General features: G+C 39.0%; 1 protein-coding gene across 1 annotated transcript in view; it reads left to right on the forward strand.

Moving 5' to 3' along the window:
• The window catches only part of EIF3H (eukaryotic translation initiation factor 3 subunit H), a 132,977-nt gene that overhangs the window by 91,094 nt on the left and 15,385 nt on the right, over positions 1 to 26,498 (forward strand). The window contains exons 3-5 of the mRNA XM_084620733.1: positions 20,221 to 20,388; positions 21,924 to 22,023; positions 23,715 to 23,864. Of these exons, the coding sequence (XP_084476859.1) occupies positions 20,221 to 20,388; positions 21,924 to 22,023; positions 23,715 to 23,864 (418 nt within the window). The remainder of the gene's footprint in view (positions 1 to 20,220; positions 20,389 to 21,923; positions 22,024 to 23,714; positions 23,865 to 26,498) is intronic.

A 26,498-nucleotide genomic window follows, 5' to 3' on the forward strand; every position in this document is an offset into this window, starting at 1 on the left:
TGATTGAATCAGTTTAGTTTATGTGAATGAAGCTACACCAATTTAAGCAGTAGTTAGTGATTTTAAGTTCATTTACATTAGATGTTTGCTTTTGGTGTGAGGATGCTTAGAGCATTTATTCCCAAACAGACCTCGGAGAAAATGGGGATGAAGAGAGAACAGGAACCTTTGGTAGCTCCTGCTTTTCTCAATTCTTTGTTCCTATCTCTGATCGTTTTGTTGATGTCTATGTCTGTTCAGGAATATTCCTAAACAGTCCTTTTAAGAAAGCAGTCATAATTAGCGAAGAAATATGCCTTTTGTTTTTATTGAGCACTGATAATGTGATCAGTGTTGTACAAAACACAGTGGGAGAAGGGATTCCTGCTTCCATGAACCAACAATACAGACATAGAAACATAGCTTCATAATTGCCATACCAGATCAGGTGAATAGACCATTTAGTCCAGGACCCTTAGCTCTGACAGTGGCCAGTGCCAGATGCTTCAGAGAAAGAGGCAAGGCGCAGACAGTTAAGCAATAAGCTGACCATAGGGAAAGGTTCTTCCTAACTCAGTTAGTTGTTTGTTGGTTTATGCTCTCTGAAGCATAAGCATATATATTTCATCATTTTTTAAATCTTATATACTGCAACAGTCAATATTCTCCTTATCCATGTAAATGGATTATGGTTCTCACTAAGCAATTAGGTTTCAATAATGTCTTGTGCTATGAGTTCCACAGATTAATTATATTAAAAAAAAAATCCTTTTGTCAGTTGTTAATTTGTTGTTTAATTTTCCCTTGTATTGAGAGAGGGTAAATGGAAGTGCCTGATTTATCTTCTTTCACAGTTTTGTTTGTTTGTCATGCCCCTTCTGATTTGGTTTCATTCTAAACTAAAGAAATGCAATCTTTTAAACTGCCTTTTCAAATGGATATTTTTTCATCTGTTTGTCTTCTAGCTCTGGACTTCTTCGTCATATCTTTATAGATAGTGGGATTGGAATTTGATCCCAGTGTGAGAAAGTCTGTGTGTGTGTGTGTGTGTGTGTGTGTGTGTGTGTCTCTCTCTCTCTCTCTCTCTCTCTCTCTCACACACACACACACGTCTTCCTTATATAGTCATAATAATCTCAATTTATGAAATCACCTTTTTAAACATCCTAACATGTTTGCTTTTTGTGACTGCCACTGCAGATTGAGCCAATGTTTCTGTTGACATCCTCAGTGATGACCAAATCTATCTCCTAAGTGGTCACAATCAATTTAGAGCCTAGCAATGTGTGAAAGTAATTCAAATTACTCTTGTAACTTTAAATTTGTCAACAAATTTATGTCCCTCTGAATTTCATTAGTCATTTCAAGTTCTTACATATATTCTGTGTTGTCTGCAAATTTTGCCATTTCACTGTTCAGCCAGGGCTGGTGGAACAATTTGTATAGTGGGGTGCTGAGAGCCACTGACCCAAACTGTGAACCCCATATATGATGGAAACCACTTCAAGCCAGGGGATAGGGCAGCATCCCCAGTACTCCTACTTCCAGCACATGTGTGTTCACCACCTCCTTTTTACTATCTCCTTTATATATTCAGCTCTCATAGCACTTTTCATTTGTAGACCTCAGTGCTTTACAACGGAAACTTTTTTTGGGTAGGGATTCTCTTGTGTTTGGAAAGTATGTAGTATTACTGTGGCTACCGTAATAAAAGTTTATTGGACATCAGTTCTGTTACAGAACCTTGGTGTACTCTACTTACTAACCTTTTGCAATTCTGACATTTGGCCACTTATTCCTACTGGTTTTTGAGGAGGGGGGGCAGGTCTTAATCTGAGACTGTCATCTCATGACTACTTAGTTTCCATACTAGTCTCTTGTTCAGGGGTTTGTCAAAGACTTTTTGCAAGGTCAAACTGTAAACTGTTTCTCTTTTACCTGTTTCATTGACACATGTGAAGGCTGAGCAATTCAGATAGACACTTTCCTGTAGCATAGCTGCCAAATTTTGTGCAGCTGTCTGTACTATTTTGTGCAGATTATTTAGTGACAGTATTTGTATATTTGCAACTAATTTGCCTGTAACCATAAACTTCAGCTTCAAAAAAGTTGCATAGTTTTAGTCCTGGTGCAGCCCTGTTGAATGAAACCCTTTATTTATCTACAGAGCAGCATCAAGGCTAGTTTCCCCCCAAATGTTGCCATATGAAGATGGCTTCAACCTTTCTCTGGTGGGGAGGGAGAGGAAAAAGGACTTGGTCTACAGGTCCTGGGTAGTTCAGTCTCCTGTCCATCAAGTTCTTGGCATCTCTTCTGATTCTGCAAATCATGGTGGTGAGTTGGTGATATGGGGGCTGGAATTGAGACCCATCAAACATCCATTAGATGGGAACAGCTTTTAGTTCCTACCGAATGAGACTGGATTCAAACTGGTGACCTACAAGCAAAAGCTCAATAGCAAAGTCCTGAGGCATCCTGTCCATTTGTAAGTGGTAATGTTATACCTTCAGGAGTGAAACTTGTGTTTGAGAAAGATAAGTTTATTAAATAAATTAGATTTTGATCTTGTTGGAGCTTGTCAGTCAAGCCTTCAACTCCTTGCATCCCCAAGCATCATATCCCACATACCGCTCTGTCAAACCCTCTCATGTCGTCTACCAATAAAGAAGAGCTCCCGGTTACCAAAATGCAAACACTAAAAATACAAAAATAAAATACTAACACAACATCCAATTTCACCTCTAAATATGTTTTGCAAACAACTGATATTCTAGGTTTAGTTGGTCCTGCCTCAGCTCACATGGTTGGATTTGTTGACCTCTTGAAGTTCCTTCCAGCCCTACATTTCTGTGGTTCTGTGGCTTTCTGTCTCTGTCCCCACACAATGCATAGCATTTTACCAGCTATGTAGGAGTGTATGACAGACTTGTGAAATGAACGCCATTGACCAGATCTGCGTTATAAAAATTGATGTGTCCTTGTGATATAGTTTTAATCTCGGTGTTTTATAATTCTCTCAGTTATTGCTTTTATTATGCATTGCCCCAGATTTGGTGGAAGAAGTGGGTTAGTATGGAACCTTAGAATTCTTTAATTGGTGTGTAACAGCACTTGTATAAAACAACACTGGTAGGTTTTGTAGATTAAATGCATTCCTTTTTTAAAAACAAAGGACAGCTAGCTTTGCACACCAGTGCTCCTGTTTTCCTTGGCAACCAATAGGAAGGAATTTGTATCTTGTTGTGTGGGAATAGTGCCTCTTCTGTGATGGAAGAAGGTTCTAGGTGTAAGGCTGAAGGCATGCCTCTGCTCCTCCTAGTGCATTTAACACACTTGAGAGTGAGATACCTGAGCAATTTTGGTTCAAAAGTGAGTGTGGGTTAAGGTATGCCACCAAATTCATTTTCTGAAAAGCAGAGAACAGGCTGCCTCCTGATTTTTAGCCCAAGAAAGAGTTTATACTGATGACTCTCATTTAATGCATCTTCATTTATAATAAAGAAAACCCCTGAAAAGTCTACCGTTAACCCCCCTTCATACAATACTGTTTTATGTGTTTCAATGCTTTTGGACCACATTTGCAAACTTGAAACATAAGGCCAATGTGAGAGAGTCTTCAGAACAGATGTGTGTGGAAAAGCATCAGAAAATATATCAATATCAATATATCAGGTACATTATGGTAAGATAAGATGTATGTTTTGGCTGTTTAAAAAAAATCCATTAGAAAGGCACACAGATTTTCATAGTACAAAACTTTGAGAATGACACAAGATTTTTCCTTTTAAGAAAAAGAACTCTGCACTTGGTGTCTTTATTAAACATCAAAATCTACAAAATGTAATCTGTTGTGAAAGAATTGTTAGTTTTCTCTACTTTCTACAAAGTGATTAATAATCTGAGATTGCTTCATTTGTGATATTGACTGTGATGTGTGGCACAGAGCTTTTAACATGCAGATTGCTAGATCTTTTCCATTTCAATATGTCTGTGCTCTGTGTTGTGCTTCCAAATTGTAAAAAATGTGAAAATCTGTATTAAATAAAAATTAAACCCTCTGAACTATGAGAAAATTACAGCTTAGTACATGAATGTTTTTAAATATTTCCAGAAAAATATTTTCCAGATAATTTAATAAGCATATTGCACATTTGTATATTATAAGCTTATATAAAATGCATTTAATTATATCCATTCCTAGACTGATTGATATTCATGGGGGAAAAGAATTAAGGCTTTTACCACACATTCTCATTTTATTGTACACTTAATTGAAATGTTTTGAAATATACAGCATATAGAAAGACATGTTTTGTGGAGAGTAGAGAAATTACTGGCGTTATTAACATGGAACTTAAGTAACAAATATAGCATCCTGTTTTTATAAAAATATTGCCAAATTTGAACAAGCAAAACTAAAATAAGTGCTCAGTAGTCATGCTGAAATGACAAAATTTGCCCAACGTGGGAATTTAAAAGGAGGCAGGCAACTGAATCGGATATGAGGCTATTGTAGCAGGCAGGCAGTTCTTGGTTAAGTTGGTTCCTTTCATGCTGATACCATGTTATATCCCAATGAATGTGGCTATATACATTACAAAACAAGTAGTGGTGCATGGTGTTTTGTTCATTGTGTAAATGAGGGCTCTCCTGGTTTGGGGGTAGGAGGGATAAAAATTGGACTTTTTAAAATTTAAACCAAATAAAATAAAAATACAAATGATAAGATTTTCTTTTTAAACATAAACCTGTTTAAAATTAAATCTGAATTGAATATAAAATATGTTAAGGCCTAAGCTACTTATAATTTCTTAAACATGTAAATAAAAATAAATACGCTGAATCCATGAGACTTTAACAGATTTGAATTAAAGGCTGCTTTTCTATATGAAGAAATAATCAGGGGAAAGACATCTAACTATTGAGATCAAGCTTTATAAATATTGCACACTGTCAGCCTAAATAACTTAGGAGACTACCTCATTTTCAATAGACTTAGGGCTTGTTTACACTGGCACTTTACACGCTGCAACTTTCTTGCTCATGGGTATGAAAAAACATACCCCTGAGCCCTGCAAGCTTCAGCGCTGTAAAGTGCCAGTGTAGACTGTGCACCAGTGCTGGGAGCCATGCCCCTCGTGGAGGTGGAAGCGCTGCCAGTGAAGATGTACCCTTAAGTAAGAAAGAACTTAAGCTTCAGTCAGTTTCACTTAGGCCATGTCTACACGGATAGCGCTGCAGTGGTGCAGCTGTACATCTGGTGAAGACGCTTTATGCTGATGGGAGAGTTCTCCCGTTGGCATAATAAAACCATCTCCATAAGTGGGAGAAGCTCTGTCTGTGGGAGAAGCTCGCCTGCCAACATAGCACTGTGCACGAGTGCTTATGTCGATGTAATTTATGTCGCTCAGAAGGGTGGACTATTCACACCCCAGAGCGACATAAGTTTTGTCAACATAAGCTGTAGTGTAGACATAGCCTTAGGCATACTTGAAACTTTTCCATGCTCACCTGAAACAGTTTGTTTAAATTCCTGTTTACAGTTAATCCCTCTGTTTTAATAAATTATTTAGTTGTAAATGTGAAACATGTTTTGATAAGTTTGTGTCCAAAACACTTTAAAATTATCTTTATTAAAGAAAACCTTGTATGCTGTTTTGTTTAATCCCATTACCATCCTAATGCAGCAACTTGCACAAATCATGAGCAAAAAGTGACATAATATATCATTTACCATTTTCTAAAATACTAAAAATGTGCACTTAATAAGAATCTGAAAATGTTAAAGCAGTACCAGACCCTGTCATAACAGAACCTTCACCCTTACTGCCACTGCTACAATGATCATTTCCCCACACCCCCTCCCCACACACACCTTTCAAAATCCGTGGGTCCTATGCTTGCCTATCACAGCATGCAGTGTACCTCATTCAGTGCATCAGCTGCCCCAACATCTACTACAAGGGTGAAATTAGACAATCACTATGCTCCTGAATGAACTCTCAGAAAAATAAGACAAACAGTGTATTGCCCATGGACAAACACTTTTCACAAAAAGATCACTCCACTCCATATCTGGCCTCTGAGTCCTTGTCCTTAAAGGAACTCTGCACTACACTTTCAAAAGACGCACCTGGGAGCATAAATTCAGAAGTCAGCTAGACACGAAAAATCGTGGACTCAATAGAGATACTGATTTTGTCTGATTACAACAGTCTGTAACCCACTGAGACCATGTCTACACATACAGCACTGCATGCATCTAAGGGCCTGTATGCCCGTGCAGTACATCTGGTGAAGATGCTCTATGGCGACAAGCATTTTAAAACCACCTCCCCAAGCAGCAATAACTATGTTGGGTGGAGAAGCTCTTCCACCAACATAGCGCTGTCCAATCGGGGGAGTGGTTTATTTACACCCCGAGTGACACGAATTCTGCCAACATAAGTTGTAGTGTAAACATAGCCAAACTGTCCTTCATCCTATGGCTGCAGAGGTGTCAATTACCCACTTCGTTTTGAATAGTGTCTTGCAACATGTGTCAACTCCTTATGCTTAACAGTCAGTTCCACCATGTATTTAGTTGTGACTCTGATTACCTTTCCCAGACATGAAGAAGAGCTCCATTCGTATAAGCTCAAAAGCTTGTGTCTTTCACCAATAGAAGCTGGTTCAATAAAATATATTACCTCACCTACCCTGTCTCTCTCTCTCATCCTGAGACCAACACTGCAAGCTATATAGTTGCTTAAATAAATGTAGATAGCTAATGTACCTTCCAAGGTAGCAAAAAGATATACAAAATCTAGTGTAAAAGCTCTCTTGAGTTGTAAATCAACATGTTTTAATGGTTATATCAACCAATGAGAATGTACCTTTCTTTAGAAAATAGTTGAAGTGCAAATAGAAACAATTAAAATGGGTAATTTTTTACATTGAGGTTTTCCACATGATGTAAATAGCGTTGATTTAAATCAATCCACCCTGTTTTGGAGTTGGCAGGAATGCATGCTTAATAGAAAACATGTCTGACATTTCCTTGATTTTTCATTGGGCCACTCCGTTTTATTGGGAAATGGGATGTCATCTTCTACTTCTTTTACAAGGAGAGGCTGAAATGAGTAAGTTGCCCACATGGCAGTTATTAGTATAGTCATTTACTGATACCATGAACAAGTTATGGTGACTGAAGCCATTTTTATTGGTGAAGATCTTAACATTGTGTCAAACCATCTATAACCAAACTAAAAAAAATGTAGCAAGCTAAACAAATATTAAATAATAACACTAGATATGGATAGTACTTACCTGCTCCCTAAGAGTTGAGGATTAATTGGTTAATGTTTGTAAGGTGCACTGAAGATGTAAAGATCTATGTAAATGGCAAGTCAAATTATTTTTAAAAATACTTGCCAGAAAATCAAAGCAGAAAATATTGAAAATTGTTGCTAACATCTATTCACAATAACTTGAAGATGGTTGACAGTCAAGAAATAGTGATATTTTAATGCACCTGCTGATAATTCTAACTTCCAAATGTGACTTTAAAATGGATGTCTGGATTTTCAGTGTCTTAAAACCGTAAAAAGGGGTCCAAAACGCTGCACATCTGTCGGTTTGTATTTACAGACTCAGAGACGTTAAGGCCAGAAGGCACCATCATGGTCATCGAGTCCAGTGGTCCCCAAACTATTTAAGTTGTCCGTGCCCCCCATCCCCTCCCCTCCACCCAGAAGCTGCTGTCGGGAGCCGGGCTGGGAGCAGGGCCACATGCTAATAGAGAGGGATGACATCTGCACACCATTGATGTTAGAAGGGCATTTCTTTTCTACATAGACAGGACAAAACATAGAGTTTCATTTGTCACTCTAACTATTTATGGCCATAGCTGACAGAATGAAGGGTCTCCTGGTCTCTTCTCAGATTTGGTCTCGGGAACTTCCTGCATTTGTGTTTATGATCCGGTAGGCATTTCCCGGCCTAGCAAAGCGACGGCATGTTCCACAAGATTGCAAGCAGCCTTGTGGGATTCTTTGTGCAAGTTCCTATCTAGGAGATTTGTAGAGCAGCAGCCTGGTTCTTAAGTTCACACATTCATGTCCATTACTCAATATTCCAGAGACAATGCTAAATTTGGACAAATTGTACTCCGGTCTGTGTGTACATGAACTCCTATCCCTTCTCCTCCTCCTTTACAGCTACAAACACCAAGAGTGGAATGCAGATCTGCAATCACTCGAAGAAAAAGTGGTTACTAACTTTTCGTAACCATGTTCTTTAAGATGTTACACATGTCTGTTCCTTGGCCCACCGTCCTGACCCTCTGCATTGGAGTTGTCCACCAAGAAGGAACTGGGAAGCTTCATGGGAAGCAGGGCCCTTTATGTGGTGCATGATAATGGAGGGCTCTGAAGCCGCTCTGATGGGTACCACTGGGGGAAAAATTTCCAACGACTGCATCTGACAAATACATACAAAGAGTGGAATGGACTGTACATGTGCAATACATCTTAAATATTATCAGTTATGGAAGGTTAGTAATTTTGTACACTTCAAAAAGGAATTCAGTCATAGAATCATAGAATATCAGGGTTGGAAGGGACCTCAGGAAGTCATCTCATCCAACCCCCTGCTTAAAGCAGGACCAATCCTCGATTTTTTTGCCCCAGATCCCTAAACGGCTCCCTCAAGGATTGAACTCACAACCCTGGGTTTAGCAGGTCAATGCTCAAACCACTGAGCTATCCCTACCCAATTTGTCCATTTTGGACAAAATGTAGTACATGTTCATAAACATGTTTTGCAAGTGCTGAGTTAGCATGTTAATAATATTGGATAGGGCAATATTTACTAGCCTTCGAATGGACTAATTGTCAAGTTACTAAGTTTCTATATTTGTATTGGGGGTATCAGTGAGAAGCGGTGAACTGGTATCAGAACTGGAATCATGGCAATTGCTTCTTTCAGACTTAATTTGCGTGGGGTGAGGTGGGAGAAGAGAATTGATGAGGTCCAGCTTTATATTAAATACATGGGAGACTGTGTGGAGAACAGTTTTCAGGTAATCTGTAGTCTTTGTAATTGTCTGCACATTATTAAATAAAAATCCGTTTAATTCTTAGCATATGCATTTGACGTTTCCTTGAACAAGCATTTGTTAAATTCTAAGAGTGAACATTGTCTGAAACATGTAATATAGTTTTGGTCAATATTTAATAGATAAATAGAGGAAACAGTTTTGTGCTGCTAAATGATGGGGCAAATCCTCTATAGTTCATAGCATTTTTTAAATACACTTGTCACATGGTAGTAATTCAAAAGAGGTTAAACTATTACCTTAAAATATTGTAGCTTTTTTTTCAGTGTAGCTTCACTAGGATGACCAAAGTAGACATATTCAAGTTGTGAGAATTTGTTAAAATTTGTGAGACATCATCATAAAAATTGTCATCACCTGCAACTCCTGATATAATAAACATTTGTCCTTCTTGTAAAGAATACTATAGTTCAAGTTGTTTTTGTTAACATGAACCTTCTTCAAGGTATATGTATTCCGCTGTGGGTGCATGCGCTCCTTGCAGCTGACTGGAGAATTCTTGCAAGTAGTGTCTGTTGGCCTGCAGCTGCACCCACCCTCTCCTCATGCTTCTCGCTGAGGGTATATGGGGCAGTGTGGACCTGCTGCCTCTCCAGTTTGTTCTTACCACTGCATGGCCTGAGTTGGAATCTCCAGTGTCAACCTTTCCTTCTACCCTCTTTGTCTTCAAATCTGTAAATATTTCTAAGTTTTATACAGCTATTCTTTCTTCAGTGTAGTCAGTGTTAGCAATTTTAACAGATTTAATAATTTTATTAAGATAATGTTGAAGTAAAAAGAAAACGGTACAGAGTTTAGGCATAGAAGTTTCTGGTTATCAGGAAATAAGGTACAGATTATCAAGGGGTGTGAAATTCGGTTTAGGAACGGGTGGCATAAGGGATACATAATCTGCAATCTCCCCGATTGGGGGTAAAAGTTTAACCGGTCAAAGTACAGACATTGAGATATGGGAGTATGTTGTCCATATAATGGCTATGTTCAGGTGTGGAGTATGAGTGGATACGATGATGGGGATGGATCTACCTTCATTTGGTGGGATTTAATGCTCAGTGAGTTTATGGTTCCAGTTCATATGGTCCAATGGAAAAAGCCTCTCAGTCCCTTTCCCATAGTGTATGCATGATGTCGTACCGGCTCACACCTCCTGGTACTGTCGGTGGCCGGTGATGTGTTCGATATAGATGTCCCTGGACCATCAGATGGTGTCCGAGACCATGAGGCGCCACAGGAGCCGTGCGTAGCGTCGACCGATCCCACAGGTCCGCAGCACACGCTTGTTACAGGGGTCCCAAGCGCCCAGGGCTACAACGATCAGGGCATCCATCTGCACCTCGTAGCCCTTTGCTCTCAGGGTGTCGGCCAGAGGGGCGTATTTTTCCAGCTTCCAAGCTCAGGCTTCTTGGAAGGCCGGGGTCCTGTTCTCAAAGGAGACCGTGATGTCGACGAGGATGATCTTTTTCTGGGCACCGTCAGTGACTACCACGTCAGGTCGCAACTGGCTGTCAGTACCGGGGATGGCGCAGTTCACGGCGACCTCCACCAGGCGCGGTGCGATGGCTTTCACTAGGCGGTTCTGGATGGCATTGTGTATACTTAGTAATAGGTAGGATCCCCACCCCCCACATGCCCCTTAGCGTCTCCAGTACGGGACTTTGATTATGCAGATGTATGGGGCTTTAAAAACTGTTGTTATACCAATACAATAAAAACCAGCAGGATCTTATTAAAGGGGAAAAAGGCAAAATGCCACATTTATTGTGAATACAGAAAAAATCATAGTAAGCAGTTAGTTATAGCTATAACATTCCATTCAATTTCATATTTATTCACACATTCATTCATATACACACACACACACACACAGGTTCTGCAAGGTTATCATCATAGTTACCAGCCTTAGAGTTGCTCATGCCAAGCCGCTGGCCAGGTGGCCTGGACATGAGGAGGGAGCAGGGCCTTGTCAGATGCTCATCTGATGCTCCTGGAAATTGGTTTGCAGAATCAGACACCAAAGAACTCACTTTCTAGAGTCCATTTTTATAGGAATTTCTTCCTATGCCAGTCTCTGGGAATTGCTTCATCATGCTGTTGCTGAATCAATCAGCAGATAGCACATTCCTGACGGCTCCGTGCTGCCTGATGTTATCTTGTTCTTTGGTTCTCCCAATCTTGAGGCTGTTGGGTGGATTCCAGTCTGCCCTCCAGGGGCCCTTTGGTTATTTCCACTTGACGCCTTCTTCAGCGGATGGACACTGGATTCTTAGGCTGGCACCTCCCTGATCATTCAGTTATTATCCACACCAAGCATCCATCCACATACATCCTCTATCTTTATTTTAATCACAATTGTTAACAAAGCGAGATGAATACAACAAAAGGGCGGGGAGTCTCTGGGTGCTGTTTCTGTTTTTACAGAGTATTGCTTTGAGTCTCTCTCTGTGTGAGTAGTTGTTGTTACAAAGAATTGCTTTGAGAACAGACTCTGTCTTAGAATGTGCTAACACAATTAGCAGCTTGCAAGTTTCACACATAGAGGGAGAGAAACAGTACCAAAAACCAAGAGACCTCTTAATTAGTAATACCCTGGAATTTAAACTATGGGGAATCAAACTCATTTGTGATTTTTAATACAGAACTTCTTTAATATGATCCAGCACTGTCCCTTGTCCCTGCTGCTTCTTCAGTGATGACCACCAGTGCTATCTGTACTGCCTTGGAGAACTTTCGTATCTCTGCTGAGTGCAGTATCTGTCGCTCCTTATGTTAGGTGTGAGAGGTGTGATGGACAACATCAGCAGGCACTTCATGGTGTATCATGAGTCAGAGTTATACAATTTAGTGGTGAATAGCACCTTTGTTCTGGGGGACCCTCACCTGGGCCTGTTCACCTCGAAGGTGAACAGGAAGTACAAGATCTGATGCTCCATGGGAGCACAAGGTCAGTACTCCAGAAGTGATGCTCTCCTACGGTCTTGGACAGAACACTTTTCTTCCTGTCCCTTGCTACCCACGAATCTTCATAAAATTCAACAGGACAGAGCACAGGTCATCTTCATCATGATAGTTCTGCTTCCCAAATCTTCTACAAATGTCAACCTATTCAATTCTCAGCATTCAACCCTTCCCAGATCTCTTTACTTAAGAGACTGGCAGGGTCAGGCATCCCAACCCAGATGCCCTTCACTTCACAGTTTGGTATTTGGATGGGTGTTTGACCTAGAATATTCCTGCTCCAAAATTGTGCAAGCTGTTCTCAATAATAGAAGGAAGGACTCCACCAAAAAATGTTATCTAGCCAAGTCAAAGTGTTTTTGCCTAGCCTTGCATGTCTCCAGAGACAATAGATATTCCTACTATATTGAATTATCTCCGTACCTTAAGATGGTGGGTCTTTCCTGTAGTTTGCTGTGGCTTCACCTGGCAGCAGTCCAGTGTGTGTCATGCACCAATGGACAGCTACTCTCTCTACTTACCTAGCCATGTCTAGCTAGGTTCTTTAGAAGTTTACTAAAAACCTTTCCACTGGTAATGAAGCCAGTCTGTCCTTTGGACCATAAGTTAGTACTTTGGGCATTCACTTAGTCACTCTTCTCAACCTAGCTATATGTTCATTTTTTCACCTGTCAATAAAAGTCACCTTCTTCATCGTTGTCATTTAATCTAGATGAGTGGGTGAACCTGAAGCCCTAACGGCAGACCCGCCATAGACAATATTCCATAAAGACAGTCTCTCTGTAACTGCACCCAGATTCTAAGATAGTTTTGGAATTTCACTTCAATCAGACTATCCACTTACCTATATTATTCCTGAAGCATGATGCTTTCAGCAAAGAGAGGAGACTTTATTCCCTCAATGCAAGCATTGGTGTTTTAACTGCAGAGAACAAAACAGATCAGAAAGTCACCTAGACTGTTTGTTGCCATAGCTGAACGAGGTAGAGGACAAACTGTTTCTTCCCAGGGACTCTGTAAGTGGCTCTCTGTACCCTGCTTTTAGTTGTCACACCTTCCTTCTTCTCAAGGGTTAAGGGCTCACTCTTGTGTGAAAGCTAGCAGTGTCAGTAGCATTATTTCAACAGGTACTGTTGCTTGATATTTGCAAGGCAGCAATGTGGAGTTCCATCCACACAATTCACAAGAAATTACAACATTCTTCGAGATGTGTGGTCCTTATCTGTATTCCACTACCCGCCCTTCTTTTCTTGTGCTTTGGATCTTTCTGATTCACTGGAAGAGAAGGAACTGGAGAGGCAGTTGGTCTAACCACCCTTTATCCCCTCTGGGGTGCAGGCATGGACACTACTTGCAAGAATTCTCTGGTCTTAGTTGTATGGAGTCCATGCGTACCCACAATGGAACACAGATAGGGATCACATATCTTGAAGAACAAAGGGTAGCTAACTTACCTTTTCAGTGCATCTCTCTGCTACTGTCAGCAGTGTGTGTCCTCACCAGCACAGGGCTTGTATCAAGTGTACTGTCAGTGTGGGTAATTGTGGGATTGCTTCTGAAAGCCAGTAGCAGTCGATGTAAGCAGTGCAGTGTCTATACTGACACTGCGTTGACCTAACTACATCAACATTGATGCTCTGCCTCTCATTGAGGTGTAGTTAAGTCAACGTAGCGGGGCAGATGCATGGGCAGGAGCGAAATTTTAGTGTAGTTATATAACTTACATAGTCAGGTCAACATAAGCTGCCTTGCGTTGACCTAACTCTGTAGTGTAAAAACCATTCCTTAGCAATCTCTCTTTCTCTCTCTCAAGATGGGTAATAAAATTATTATTTTTTAAAAGCAAGAGTTAATTTAAATTGAACAATTGTTTGCCTTTTTAAGGATGGAATAATTGTAAAATTTGGAATAAAGGTTATAAAGGCATTAGTGGGTTTAGTGCAAAATAAGTCTTTAATTTAAGTTTTCTCCAGGTGTAGTGTGGGTGTTTTTAACATACCCTTTCACTGGTGATTTGAATGAACATGATTGTAAATAAAAGTAGACCTACATTTTCAAAAATGTCCAAAGATTCTGTGTGCCCAACTTGAGACATTTTAAGAGTCTGATTTTTTTGTGGAGAAGTCCTCAGGTTTGTAAAACCTGTCAGAATGAACACTCAGAAGCAGACACATCCAGACTTGCTAGTCACTTCTGAAAATTGAGGCCTGTAATTTTAGTTGCCATCAGATGAATTGTTCATCTTGTTTTCTGGGTGCTCAGATATTACGGTGGTGATAATATGCTGCTTTTCCAAAAAAAAAAAAAAAAAAAAATGTGAATTGAACAAGAATATGCCAACCCTGATGGAGTGCTGTAGATCGGTCAGGATAAAGATCTTTGTATTTTAAAATAGCCATTTGGACTCTTTTAAAATGAGGAAGAAGAAAGAAAGAGGGGGGCGGGGAGAGGAAAGACTACCAGACCCATTTGTACCCTATTTTTAAGTTGAGTCATAAATGACTTGAAGATATTTTGTGATATGTAGGAGGGAATGTGGTTTAACTGTTACAGCATGAGACTGGGAGTCAGGAGATCAGGATTCTATTCTCAGATTTACCATTGAGTCACTGTATGAGCTTTCGTGAGTTAATACCCACTTCGTCAGATGCATGTAGTGAAATTTCCAGAGGTAGGTATAACTATGCAAGCAAGAATCAGGCTAGGGATAACAAGGTTAGTGCAATCAGGGAGGATGAGGCCCTCTTCTAGCAGTTGAGGTGTGAACATCAAGGGAGGAGAAACTGCTTTTGTAATCGGCTAGCCATAGACAGGCTTTGTTTAATCCTGAGCTGATGGTATCAAATTTGCAAATGAACTGAAGCTCAGCAGTTTCTCTTTGAAGTCTGGTCCTGAAGTATTTTTGCTGTAGGATGGCTACCTTTAAATCTGCTTTTGTGTGTCCAGGGAGGTTGAAGTGTTCTCCTGCAGGTGTTTGTTTTTGTATATTGCCATTCCTTATATCTGAGACTGTGAATGGCTAGCCAACTACAAAAGCAGTTTCTCCTCCCTTGGTGTTCACACATCAACTGCTAGAAGAGGGCCTCATCCTCCCGACTGAACTAACCTCTTAATCCCAAGCCTGATCCTTGCTTGCATATTTATAGCTGCCTCTGGAAATTTCCACTACATGCATCCAACGAAGTGGGTATTCACCCACAAAAGCTGATGCTCCAATATATCAGTTAGTCTATAAGGTGCCAAAGGACACTCTGCCACTTTTACAGACCCAAACTAACACAGCTACCCCTCTGATACTTGTCACCTGATTTGATCACTCTCATTATAGTGTGTATGGCAACACCTATTTTTTCATGTTCTCTGTGTGTGTGTGTGTGTGTGTTTGTATATATGTATCCACAACTTCTGTGTGTGTGTATATGGATCCCCTCCCTGATCCACAACTTCATAATAAATAACCCCCAAATTGTTTGTGCTGATATAATCAGCACTATTTCTTCACATTGTTTCCATCATTCTGTAAAGCATCACTTCCTTAACTGAAAGAACTGAAAATCACTGCGTGCATCAGATGAAGTGGATTTTAGCCCACGAAAGCTTATGCTCAAATAAATTTGTTAGTCTAAGTTGCCACAAGTACTCCTTGTTCTTTCAGTTAAGGAAGTGATGCTTTACAGAACGATGGAAACAATGTGAAGAAATAATGCTGATTATATCAGCACAGACAATTTGGGGGTTATTTATTATGAAGTTGTGCAAACGCACAGTTTTGTTGGAACCATAGCTGTTGCTAAAGATTCAAACATGCTTTTATCTGTGCTTGGTAAAAAGTTACTTTTTCTTTCTGATAGGGATTTTCATCATAATTGATTCTTTTGTAGTCATTTTTCAGAGACAGAGTTGCTAGCTATGGATACTTTATCCATCCTTTGAGACTTTTCTACTCAGCATACATGTTTCCTCCGTTATTATTTATCTGCTAAAAATAGTGAAATCAGGAAGTGGTGATTTGCAGATGTGGATGCTTTTACTTTTCCTACTGTCACAGTTTTAGGATAACTGCACCTGTTTTTCCCCTCCCTGATCCACCAAGGGCACCCACTACAGGCTTCCAGCTCTTAGCTGTCACCACTCTTGGGCGAAGACTCGCATATCATTCCCTTCTGATTGGGGGTTCTCTAAAGCTGCACTGTTCCCTGCCTGCATTGTGATAGACTAAAAGGCCAGCATCGGCACTTTGCTTTCTCATTGGAGGCTATGACCAGTGTATTACCCGCAGTTATAAGTTACCACACAACTCTTTCTGAGAAAGCACATTTATTCTTATGGTGAAAACATTAGAGAAAACATATTAAACACAATAAAAGAAGCTGCATGCATGCTAAAAAGCCTACCAGAGGTCACCCCCAACTCCTAATTTGGGTTCTGTGGTAGGTGTCAGTCTTTCAAAACCCAGAACTGGATTTTCCCTGTGTTTACAAATTCATAACTGTCTCAGAACCAGAACCCTGATTGGGCAGTTCAGCTGTTTCTTTATATAGCTCAGGCCTTTGATCTTCAGTCTTTGGGACCAGGTAATCAACAGAAAATTACCTATTCCTCAGGACATAGCTTCAAAAGATGGGGCTTTTGCATAACAGGAGATGGGGAATTTGCATGATCTCTTCCTAGGTACTCCCCAGGAAAACCATTTCAGACTTTTATTGTCCCAAAAGTCCATTCTTGTCTGGCACATTTTCATTATAGTCTTTTGAACTCCCTAGCTCACATCCCATCGCTCCCCTAGAGAGGTTACACAGAATCCTGGCACACAATAATTAATATACTTTGTATTCAATATAGTGGACCCCAAAGATACCTAAACTTAATTCAATAAAGTCTCACAAGGATATTGCAGGAAATTGCGATATCTGTCACATCTACCTTCTGCTAGAAGCCATTATTTACAAAGTACACATTGCTGACTCTGTTTCTAGAAAGGCAGAGTTTGAGAACTTCTCTTGGAAGTATTGTTCTCGCCACATATTCACCAATTACCTTCCAGGTTTGCACTGAAGAGTATGAGACATCTTTACTCATGCTTGTGAAGGGCCTGAAATGCTTTCCTATTGTCTTGTCTCTCTTTAATGCTGGACTTATCAAAAGTTAGATTTTCAGACTAGGTCATGCATGCACCATCATTTTCTGAGTACCCCGAAAGAGCCTCATTATACACAGCTCTTCAAAAAGGTGTGCTTTTTAAAATCCCAGATTTGACCTCTTTGTTCAAAGAAAATTGTTCCCTCTCCCTTTAAGTCCTTAAGTTACTTTTGTGAAAAGTCATTTTTTTCTCATGTTGATTTCATTTGCCCAGAAAGTGGGGGAACAAATAATACTTTCATTCAAAACTTTCTCACTTTCCATTCAGATCTGATAACAGTTCCCTTCCTTTAACCAAAGCAGCCTTTTGTTTCCATATGCATACATTTATTATGTGTGTGTTCCGTCTAAGTCCTGCTTTAAACAAAAAGATTTTTATGTCAGAAGTCTGTGCGTTTTTATACTAGTCTACCAGTAGAATTTAGACTCTTGAACAACCTCTTCATACTGTTTTGGAGACATAAAGAAGGATGCAAAGCTTCTCTGACCAGCCTGAATCAAGGGATGGATGGATTTTTCCTTGCATCTCCTTTTCCTAATATATGGAGTGCTTCCTATGGAGATACCTCTTAAAGGATGAGGTGACAGGAACAGCAACTTCCTAGAATTTGATTGGTGTTTCTGAATGTCTTAGCTAGTGGGTTGTACTTTAAAACTGGTTATCTGATTAGCCCATGCCTGTAAGTTTGCAGGAAAAACTACTAACGGTTTATCTCCAAAGCAGTAGGTCTAAATTGAGTTGTGTACCATGACCTGGAAAGAGGTGGCATTTTCAGCATTCCTTTAAAAATAATCAACTATTTGTTCAGCCTATATTTTTTGAGCAGTTACTGGCTCTTAATTTACTCTGTCGTTTCGGTGAATGTGTGCTTGCTGCTCAGCAGTCATCATGTCATCTATGGTGGCATTGTAGACTCTGTTTTGCATTGATACAAACCTTTACATGCACTCCTGACCAGTTCTGGGGATTCACAAATGATATTGAGAAAGTTGACATCCTCTGGGGGTGTGTACAGGTGACGCATGGGGTATGTGTATTGTGCAAACCTGCAGCAGCGAGTCTCGGCCTGGGTGAACTGACTTGGGCTCACGCTACAGGGTTAAAAATAGCAGTGTAGATGTTCAGGCTCAGATTGAAGCCCAAGGTCTGAGACTCAACCCCGCTGTCAGGATTCAGAGCCTGGGCTCGGGCATCTATACTTACATTTTTAGTCCTGCAAGCCTGAGTCAGTTGACCCAAGCTCTGAGATTCAGTGCCACGGGGTTGTTCTTTTGCAGTCTAGACATAGCCTTAAATTGTGAGCTGTTTGGAGGATAGACATTACAGAGTGGAAGGTAAAGTGCCAAACATGCTCTTGATGCTCTAGAAGTAAGGTGCCCATGTAATCACAGATACAATACTTGCATCTTTTTGGGATGTGAGAGAGAGAATACTGAGATGTTAACATATATTTTAAATAATTACAAAGAGTGGGAAGTGTGGCAGATCTTTTGGCCACAGGGCAACTATAAGCAGGCTTTGGAATTTACAGTTTGCTTGCTGTCTAGTAAGTTGGAAGAATATTTGTTCACTCCTGAGAAATGTGCGCTAATATCTTCAGCAAATATGGATGGGTTTATTTCCCTCCTGTAAAGAACACAAATTTATGTCTGAAGATGTAGGGGGTACATTTTGAAAGTTATCCTCTACTCTTGCTAATTATGTAGCTACCTTATGTTATGGCTGTTATATTTCTGTATGTGCATGAGAGTTTGGTTAAAAAAAAAAAAAAGAAACTGGTGTAAACTGAACTTTGCAAGTTTTACAGCTGCAAACGTAATTTTTAAGAATTTGCCTATTGATTGACTATTAGTGTCAATTCATTTGATTATCTCACTGAAATCTAAAATTGTTGATTTTTTAAATGGCTGCTGTGCCTCAGGGCTGGTCTGCATTGGGAGCTTACATTGGTATAGCTATGTGTCTCAGTGGTGTGAAAAATCCACACCCCCTGAGAGATGTATGACAACCTAACTCCCAGTGTAGACAATGGTAGGTTGACAGGAGAATGCTTTCATTTCTCAGGGAAGTGGCTTATCTCTACCAATGGGAGAAACCCCTTCTGTCAGTGTAGGTAGAGTTTACACTGAAGGGATATAGTGGTGCAGCTGTAACAGTTTAAATGTAGACAAGCCCTCAGTTATCTATTCAAAATGCCTGAACTGTGATAAAATGATAATCCATTATACATTTTTTTGTAATTAGAAAGATAGATTGCACCACATTAAACATTGCTTAATAAGATTGTATTACATAAAGGCAGTCTGCTTAAATGAGACACTTAGTGGAAATAATTTACTCGTTGGCTACAATACAACGCAATTCTTAGTATAATAATCCTGACAAAATGGCTGTTTTTTCTCTACCTTCTAAAGTAATGTACCACATATTAAAAAAGAAGTGTAAATATTAAAGATTAATGCAAACAACTGCCTGACAGTTGCAATAGGTGGCTCCAAATGGGAGGGACACAATTACTGTGTGTATTCCTGAAAATGTACAACAGTTTCAGTATTATCTCGTATTTACATTCAAAATAAACTGTTTTTACTTTTGGTTCCCATAAATCTGCTTTCTCATGTCATAGTTTTCAAAATTATCTTCAAACTTATGATGTTTGATACTATTAAAGAACTCAGTTACACTAATTTTACTCTTGAACAGAACGTTCCTGTTGAACAGAAATTTATTTTTGCTGTGAGACACATAATATCAGAATTGTTTTACATAAATGAACGAGATAGTGAATGCAATAAACTGTGTAACAGTTCATTGATAAGCTTAGCAGTGAACTCCAAATGAGAAGTATTCTGATTAACCAAAATAGTTTTATTCTGACTTTATACGACAAGTTCCAATTTTTAATATTATCTGTGTTGAGTAGTGACTGAAATAAACCAATCTGATTTTATAGTTGTAAAAAATGTAACTTGCTCAGGTTTAATTGTAGGTGTTCTCGAGAAATAATTTTTAGAAGTTTATGCTTTAGCATTCTCTTTATTTCATCTAGTTCAATACCAGATGGAAATGATGCGAAGCCTTCGCCACGTAAATATTGATCATCTTCATGTTGGCTGGTACCAGTCTACTTACTATGGCTCTTTTGTCACTCGTGCCCTCCTGGACTCCCAGTTCAGTTACCAACATGCAATTGAGGAGTCTGTAGTTCTCATTTACGGTTAGTATGAGGTTTCCTTTATTATTCTTTTCCCCTCTTAATATTATTACTACTATTTTTGTATTCTGTCTTTTGCCTGTAAGAGTAGCCTGGCAGGCCTTTTCAAGTAAATACCAACCCTGTGTCTACAGCAGCCTCAGCAGCAGCTAAGTCTAGACAGGGTTTCCTTCTTTCTGTTTATTTTTCTTGCTATCAGAGCCCTGATGTGTACGTTTTGGAATGCTGGAGTAGCTGCTTCATTTTTATTCCTCCATCTCCCCTCCCTCGTTGAAGGGACTGGTGGAACTAGACCAGATGTCTAAAACCCCCGATTGCTAGAGTGTCTGGCTCTGTACGTGACTGACCAATCATAATACAAATTGCCAAATTTTTTTATACCTCTGACAGAAGCATACAAAACCTGGACTGTTTCTTAGCACAAAGATTTTTTTATTTTCTGCCTATTTAATGGTGTTTCCTCAAGCTCTCCAGACCAGATGTTCTGTGCTGTATCAGAACCGTAGGCAATTTAACAGCTTTATAGCCTCCCCCTCCCCGAACACTCACAGTTTGCCATATCTGGCAGACTTGCATATAGTTTCCAGCTGAGAAGTAAATGTAATGTCCTGAGTATCTGTCAGAAAAAATACTAATGAATACGATCAATCTTATGAGCTGCCCCAAAATTGTTTCAGTATGTTAACAATTGGATTACAGTAAAGAACAAGTTGTTAAAGTATACTTATATTGGCTGGAAACATTGCATCATCAGACCTTGATGAATTTTCCACTTGTTCAAGTCTATTTTGGTTTTCATTTTATCACTGATTGCTAAAAGTTTGACTGTGTTAAATTTCAGACATCATGAATGTTAACAGTTTTTATTCTAATATTGGCATACCTTAGCCACTATTGTGCTGCAAGTGTTAAGCGTCCCTGTCCTAGGAATTTAACGGTTTGTTTAGAAAACATTCCACTGAACTCAAAACAGTATGTCAAGAGGAAGCTAATCTTTTTATGCATCAATATATTTTTGTCCCAAGCAATTAGACAGTTAAGCTAATTCATATTAGGCAATCACTAATCCTAAATCTCACGTTGGTATTAAGTGAATATGGTTTAGTAAATATTTTTATTTTACTACATAGTAGGTAGAGCTGCCTTTTTGTGAGGGGGAAACCTTTGTATTTCAGTGAGGTAGCCATCATATGTGAGTTGTTCGGGTAGTTTGTGCTAAGGAAAAGAAATCAGGAATTAGTACTTTTCACTTTTCTTAAATACTTTTAAGTACAAATAACTTTAAGTCCCTCATTTGTATTAGATGAGTAAATAGATGCATTACATGTAGTTCAGTTCTATTTTATATCTCATCACTACACTTCTAGTCAAGGGACCACAGTCCCTGTTGTGCTGATTTTTTTTTTAGGTTTTTAAATATAAATATGCAATATAATATTTTTCCTAAAATGTAAACCATCCAAAGAAATATTCAAGTAGAGGAAGACTATTTTTAAATCATCTTTGTGATTGTGTCCTTCCTCCATACTTTGTCTTAGATCCCATTAAGACTGCCCAAGGGTCTCTGTCGCTAAAGGCTTACAGACTGACTCCCAAACTGATGGAAGTTTGCAAAGAGAAAGATTTCTCTCCAGAAGCGTAAGTATTTTAAAAGACGCTCTCTTTATGCACTGATCCTTCTTTTTTTGAGGGGTGGAGGTGGGGGGGTGAAGAGATGGGAGGAGGAGGAGGAGGAGGGTAAAAGGAGATTTTTAACAAAAAATTCTTGTGATATGTCAATTTCTGTGGAAACCAGGTATGTAATGCCAGTGATGCATGTGTACTCAAATGCAATGACTAAGACATGATGATGTTGCTCCAAGCACTCCTACTGTTGGCTTGGGGGAGCAACATTAACATATGTTTTGAAAGGATGTGCTGCATTCTATCACTCCAGCTATGGGGTTGTTAAGTGTTGTGAAGACAGCTGCAACTGGGAACAGAGGCAGAGATACATTGAGGTGATGGCAAAAGGGCAGAAATACACAAAGAGATAGAGAAAGGGAACAGATCAATCTCTTAAGGCCTTGTCTACTTGGGGGAAATTGACGAGCATAGGGATTCTGGAATAACTATTTGCTATAGCTATTCCTTGGGCACTGTCTTCTGGAATAAAATTACTTTTATTTCAGAATATTTGCTGTGCTTCCAAAGCAGACCTGTCAGTCTAGGGTGCCTAGCACAATGAGGCCTATTAGCACTATCACATTATCAATAATAATAAATGATCTCTTGGCCAAAAATAGAGACCTCTAAAAATACAGCTGTTCTTGAGACTGGCTAATCAAATAACAAGTTTTACTATTTTTGTGGCGAGAAAATGTTGTGAATTGTGTTGTTTGATTGATTGGTTACAACAATGTTGCTTGTTTTACCCTGCCATTGAGTAACCACTTATAATGGAAGCAGCTGCTAACATGATATCTTTCCCCCTAATCATCTCAGTGCTCAGCAGCAAAAAATAAACCCACGCAAAGCTTTCATTCAGAAAACCTGAACCATTTCATTGCTCAGTGTCTAAAGATAACATTTCCACTAGTTTGCTGCTTAGTCTAAAAAATGGAAGTGAATGTTTTAGTTTCCAGCCTCAGTACACATAATACATGTGCCCCCAAACTTGTGTATTGTACCTTTATTTGTTGGTCTGATGAAAGGTATCCGTGTCTATTTTTTCTGTTTAAAAATTAAAAAAGTAAGGGGTAATAAATGTAAGGTAAAATGTTGTTATAAAAATAAGAAAATTCTATTCTGTTGTTCTGACTAGAATTTAAATATATTTCATCATCCTCTTTTTAATTGTGTAAATCATTTAAAGTTATATGTTCACTTACTCGAGACTGCAGCTTTCCATAGAAACATTAGTGTGTTTCATTGTAACATAGTGGTTGTGAACTTAGAACTTATTCCAGAGCTGTGTGGTGACTAGTCACTTCCAATTAAGAAAAACTGATGGTAAGGAAAACAGTAAAATATTCTGGTGGGGCAGAGTTAACCTTGCCATTGTAGTCTTTTGGTGGAGGTTTATTCTTGTAAATAACACATTAGCGATTAAAGTATCTGCTTTACTTTTGAGGGCTTTTTCACTTGGGTAGTTTTTACAAGGCTTTATAAATGTAAAGTTTTTCCATGCAAATGCCTCGTACCAAAGAGGCTTGAGTGTTGCTTGGCAGTGGAGGTCTGGAAATCTAGGGCTCTACGGAATCACAAGCTGGCTGTTGCTAGAACAAGAATAGAGACCCCAAGGAGCAAAATTGCAGGTTGTATAAAAACTATTTAAACTTGCTTCACAGATTGAAAAAAGCAAATGTTTCATTTGAGCACATGTTTGAAGAGGTGCCCATTATAATTAAGAATTCGTACCTGATCAATGTTATGCTTTGGGAGCTGGAAAAGAAATCGGCAGTAGCAGATAAACACGAATTGCTCAGTCTGGCTGGAAGGTAAGTACTTGTTAAAATAATGGTCGTACCTTTATTCATGTTCCCAAGCTATACTTTAACGCCATGGTGAAATCCCAGCCTTGTTGCAATCAGTGGGAGTTTTGCCATTGACTTTAATGGAGCCAAGATGTCATCCCTCCTGTCCTGCTTTGAGGGAAGCAAAAACTACATGGTAAAAACAGAGTGTTTAAATTCAGAGAATACATAATTTACATACTCAACGTGTACCCAGTAACCTTAATAGTTAGTGTGTGTTTCTTCACTTTAAAGAAATCATTTTGTAGGTCCAGCTAATGCTCAGCACCTACAAAAATTGCCAAACAGATCTCAAAATAGAACAATATCTTTAGTTCGATTGTTTTTGTCAAATATAATATATGAATGATTTTATTAAAAAAAATCACATCTGTTCTCCTGAGCCAATAATACGCAGTTAAAAATGATCAACCCTCCTAAACAAGAATATAGTACTTGAAAAGAGATTTCAATAATGATTGACTTTACTAAGCCTGGTGTGTTGATGGTATCCATTTTGCTAAAAAGTCACATTAGGTTTGCTGAGAGTTTGAGAGCCCAGAGTCGGGTTGTCTCCTCTTACATGGCATCTCTATTACTGAAAGTTTGCAACCATGGCAGCCCATTCCATATGATCCTCTGCTAATCTCCTTGTGAATGAATAGTCCTTTTCATCCACCCAAGTTACCATATTGTCCATCCATGATCTTTTTCTGCTTCGTCATCTTCTGCCATCAACTGTCCATTACAGTGTCTGTAAACATGCATTGCCTGCTGAACCTCTAATGTGCCCTGCAAATTGAATCTTTCTTTCAGAAGGTCTCTGAGTGTTTACTGAGTTCCCATACTCTCCAACACTTTTTTTGTTGGTTATACAATCTGTTCATATTTTTTCTGAATTCTTTTATAACCCCATAATTCAAAGAATTGCAGTTTCTTATCTATTTGTTTGAATGTCTGTGTTTCACACCTGTAAGTCGGTTTTTCAGAGTTGGAATTTAGTTTTCAGATTTATGTCCCTTCTCATCAGATGTTTAATCTTCCAGAATATCTTTTGTTCTGCTATTCAGGTGCTTATTTCAATGTCCAGTCTTCTATTTTCTGTAATGATGCTTCCTAAGTAGCAATAATGTCTTTCTCACTATATGACTGTCATTTACTGAAACCTTGCCTGTTTTCCTGTGATCCTTGCAAACCACTGTAGTTTTTGTCTCGTCCACATTCTATTCTAGACCATCTTCTTTGCTGTATTCATATATAATCTCCACCAACTTTTTCAGACCTCCTTCTGAATCATCCAACAGCTTTGTCATCTCCATAGTGAGTGTTAGTCATTCATTTTCCATTTCTCTTAATACCTTCTTGTGTTTTTTTGATTAATTTCATTAGTCACTATAAATGTTGAATAAAGTGTGACCTTATACAACTTCACTTCTCTCTTGATCTCTGTTACGTATTTGTTTTCATCTTCCATTATAATTGCCTTCTGATTCCAGTATAATTGTTTAAAAAGTCTTTAGAGTAACAGCCGTGTTAGTCTGTCTTTGCAAAAAGAAAAGGAGTACTTGTGGCACCTTAGAGACTAACCAATTTATTTGAGCATGAGCTTTCGTGAGCTACAGCTCACTTCATCGGATGCATACCGTGGAAACTGCAGTAGACATTATATACACACAGAGACCATGAAACAATACCCCCTCCCACCCCACTGTCCTGCTGGGTGGGAGGGGTATTGTTTCATGGTCTCTGTGTGTATATAATGTCTACTGCAGTTTCCACGGTATGCATCCGATGAAGTGAGCTGTAGCTCACGAAAGCTCATGCTCAAATAAATCGGTTAGTCTCTAAGGTGCCACAAGTACTCCTTTTCTTTTTTAAAAAGTCTTAAAATTCTGATTTTATTTGGTTTAAAATTTAAAAATGAATGTGTAAGTTCTTATAATAAAGTCTCTATGGCTTTTTAACAGAGTATACAATAGAGTCTAAAAATTTTTTTTTATTTTAGTAATTTTTGTTGTAGATTAGAAATGAGAACGATTTCTAGCATTTAGCTATCGTAAATATTATTTTTTGGCAAAATACCCCTGGACAATAGTATAAGAAATGTTGATTATAATTTTATCACAGGTTTCAATTACTGGGCTGATGAAGAAGATGAATTATTTTGTGGTGTAGAAGATGGGATGTGTTGACTATTGTGTGATGGTTTCAATATGTAATCCTTCTTTTTCTGAAGAGACCAGCGTGACAGAATTGCATTCCATCACAATGAGATGCCAGAATTCTCACTCCTTGGTCTAGGCTTACCAGTACCAAATTGGCTCCAAGTTCTTAAAGGTTTCTTTTGACCTATAAGGGCAGTGTGCAAGCCAGACCCACTATTAGTTGTTTAGTTGCCATCTGAGCTGAAGCAGTGCCTCTGGAACCTTCCAGTGAGTTCCCTCTTGACCATGATCAGCAAAGGCCTGTAGGAGCTGTGCTTCTGCCTGTCATGGCACTCATTTTTCCAATTTCATTCAAGGTTGCCCTGACACAGGCCATCCTCTCACTCTCTGGTGGGAGTAATTGGCACTCTCAGCACATTTGGAATGGAGGGATTTTTTGAGAGATACTTTCAGT

This window comes from Lepidochelys olivacea (genome assembly GCF_965140295.1).
Source record: "Lepidochelys olivacea isolate rLepOli2 genome assembly, chromosome: 2".
Lineage (NCBI taxonomy): Eukaryota > Metazoa > Chordata > Testudines > Cheloniidae > Lepidochelys > Lepidochelys olivacea.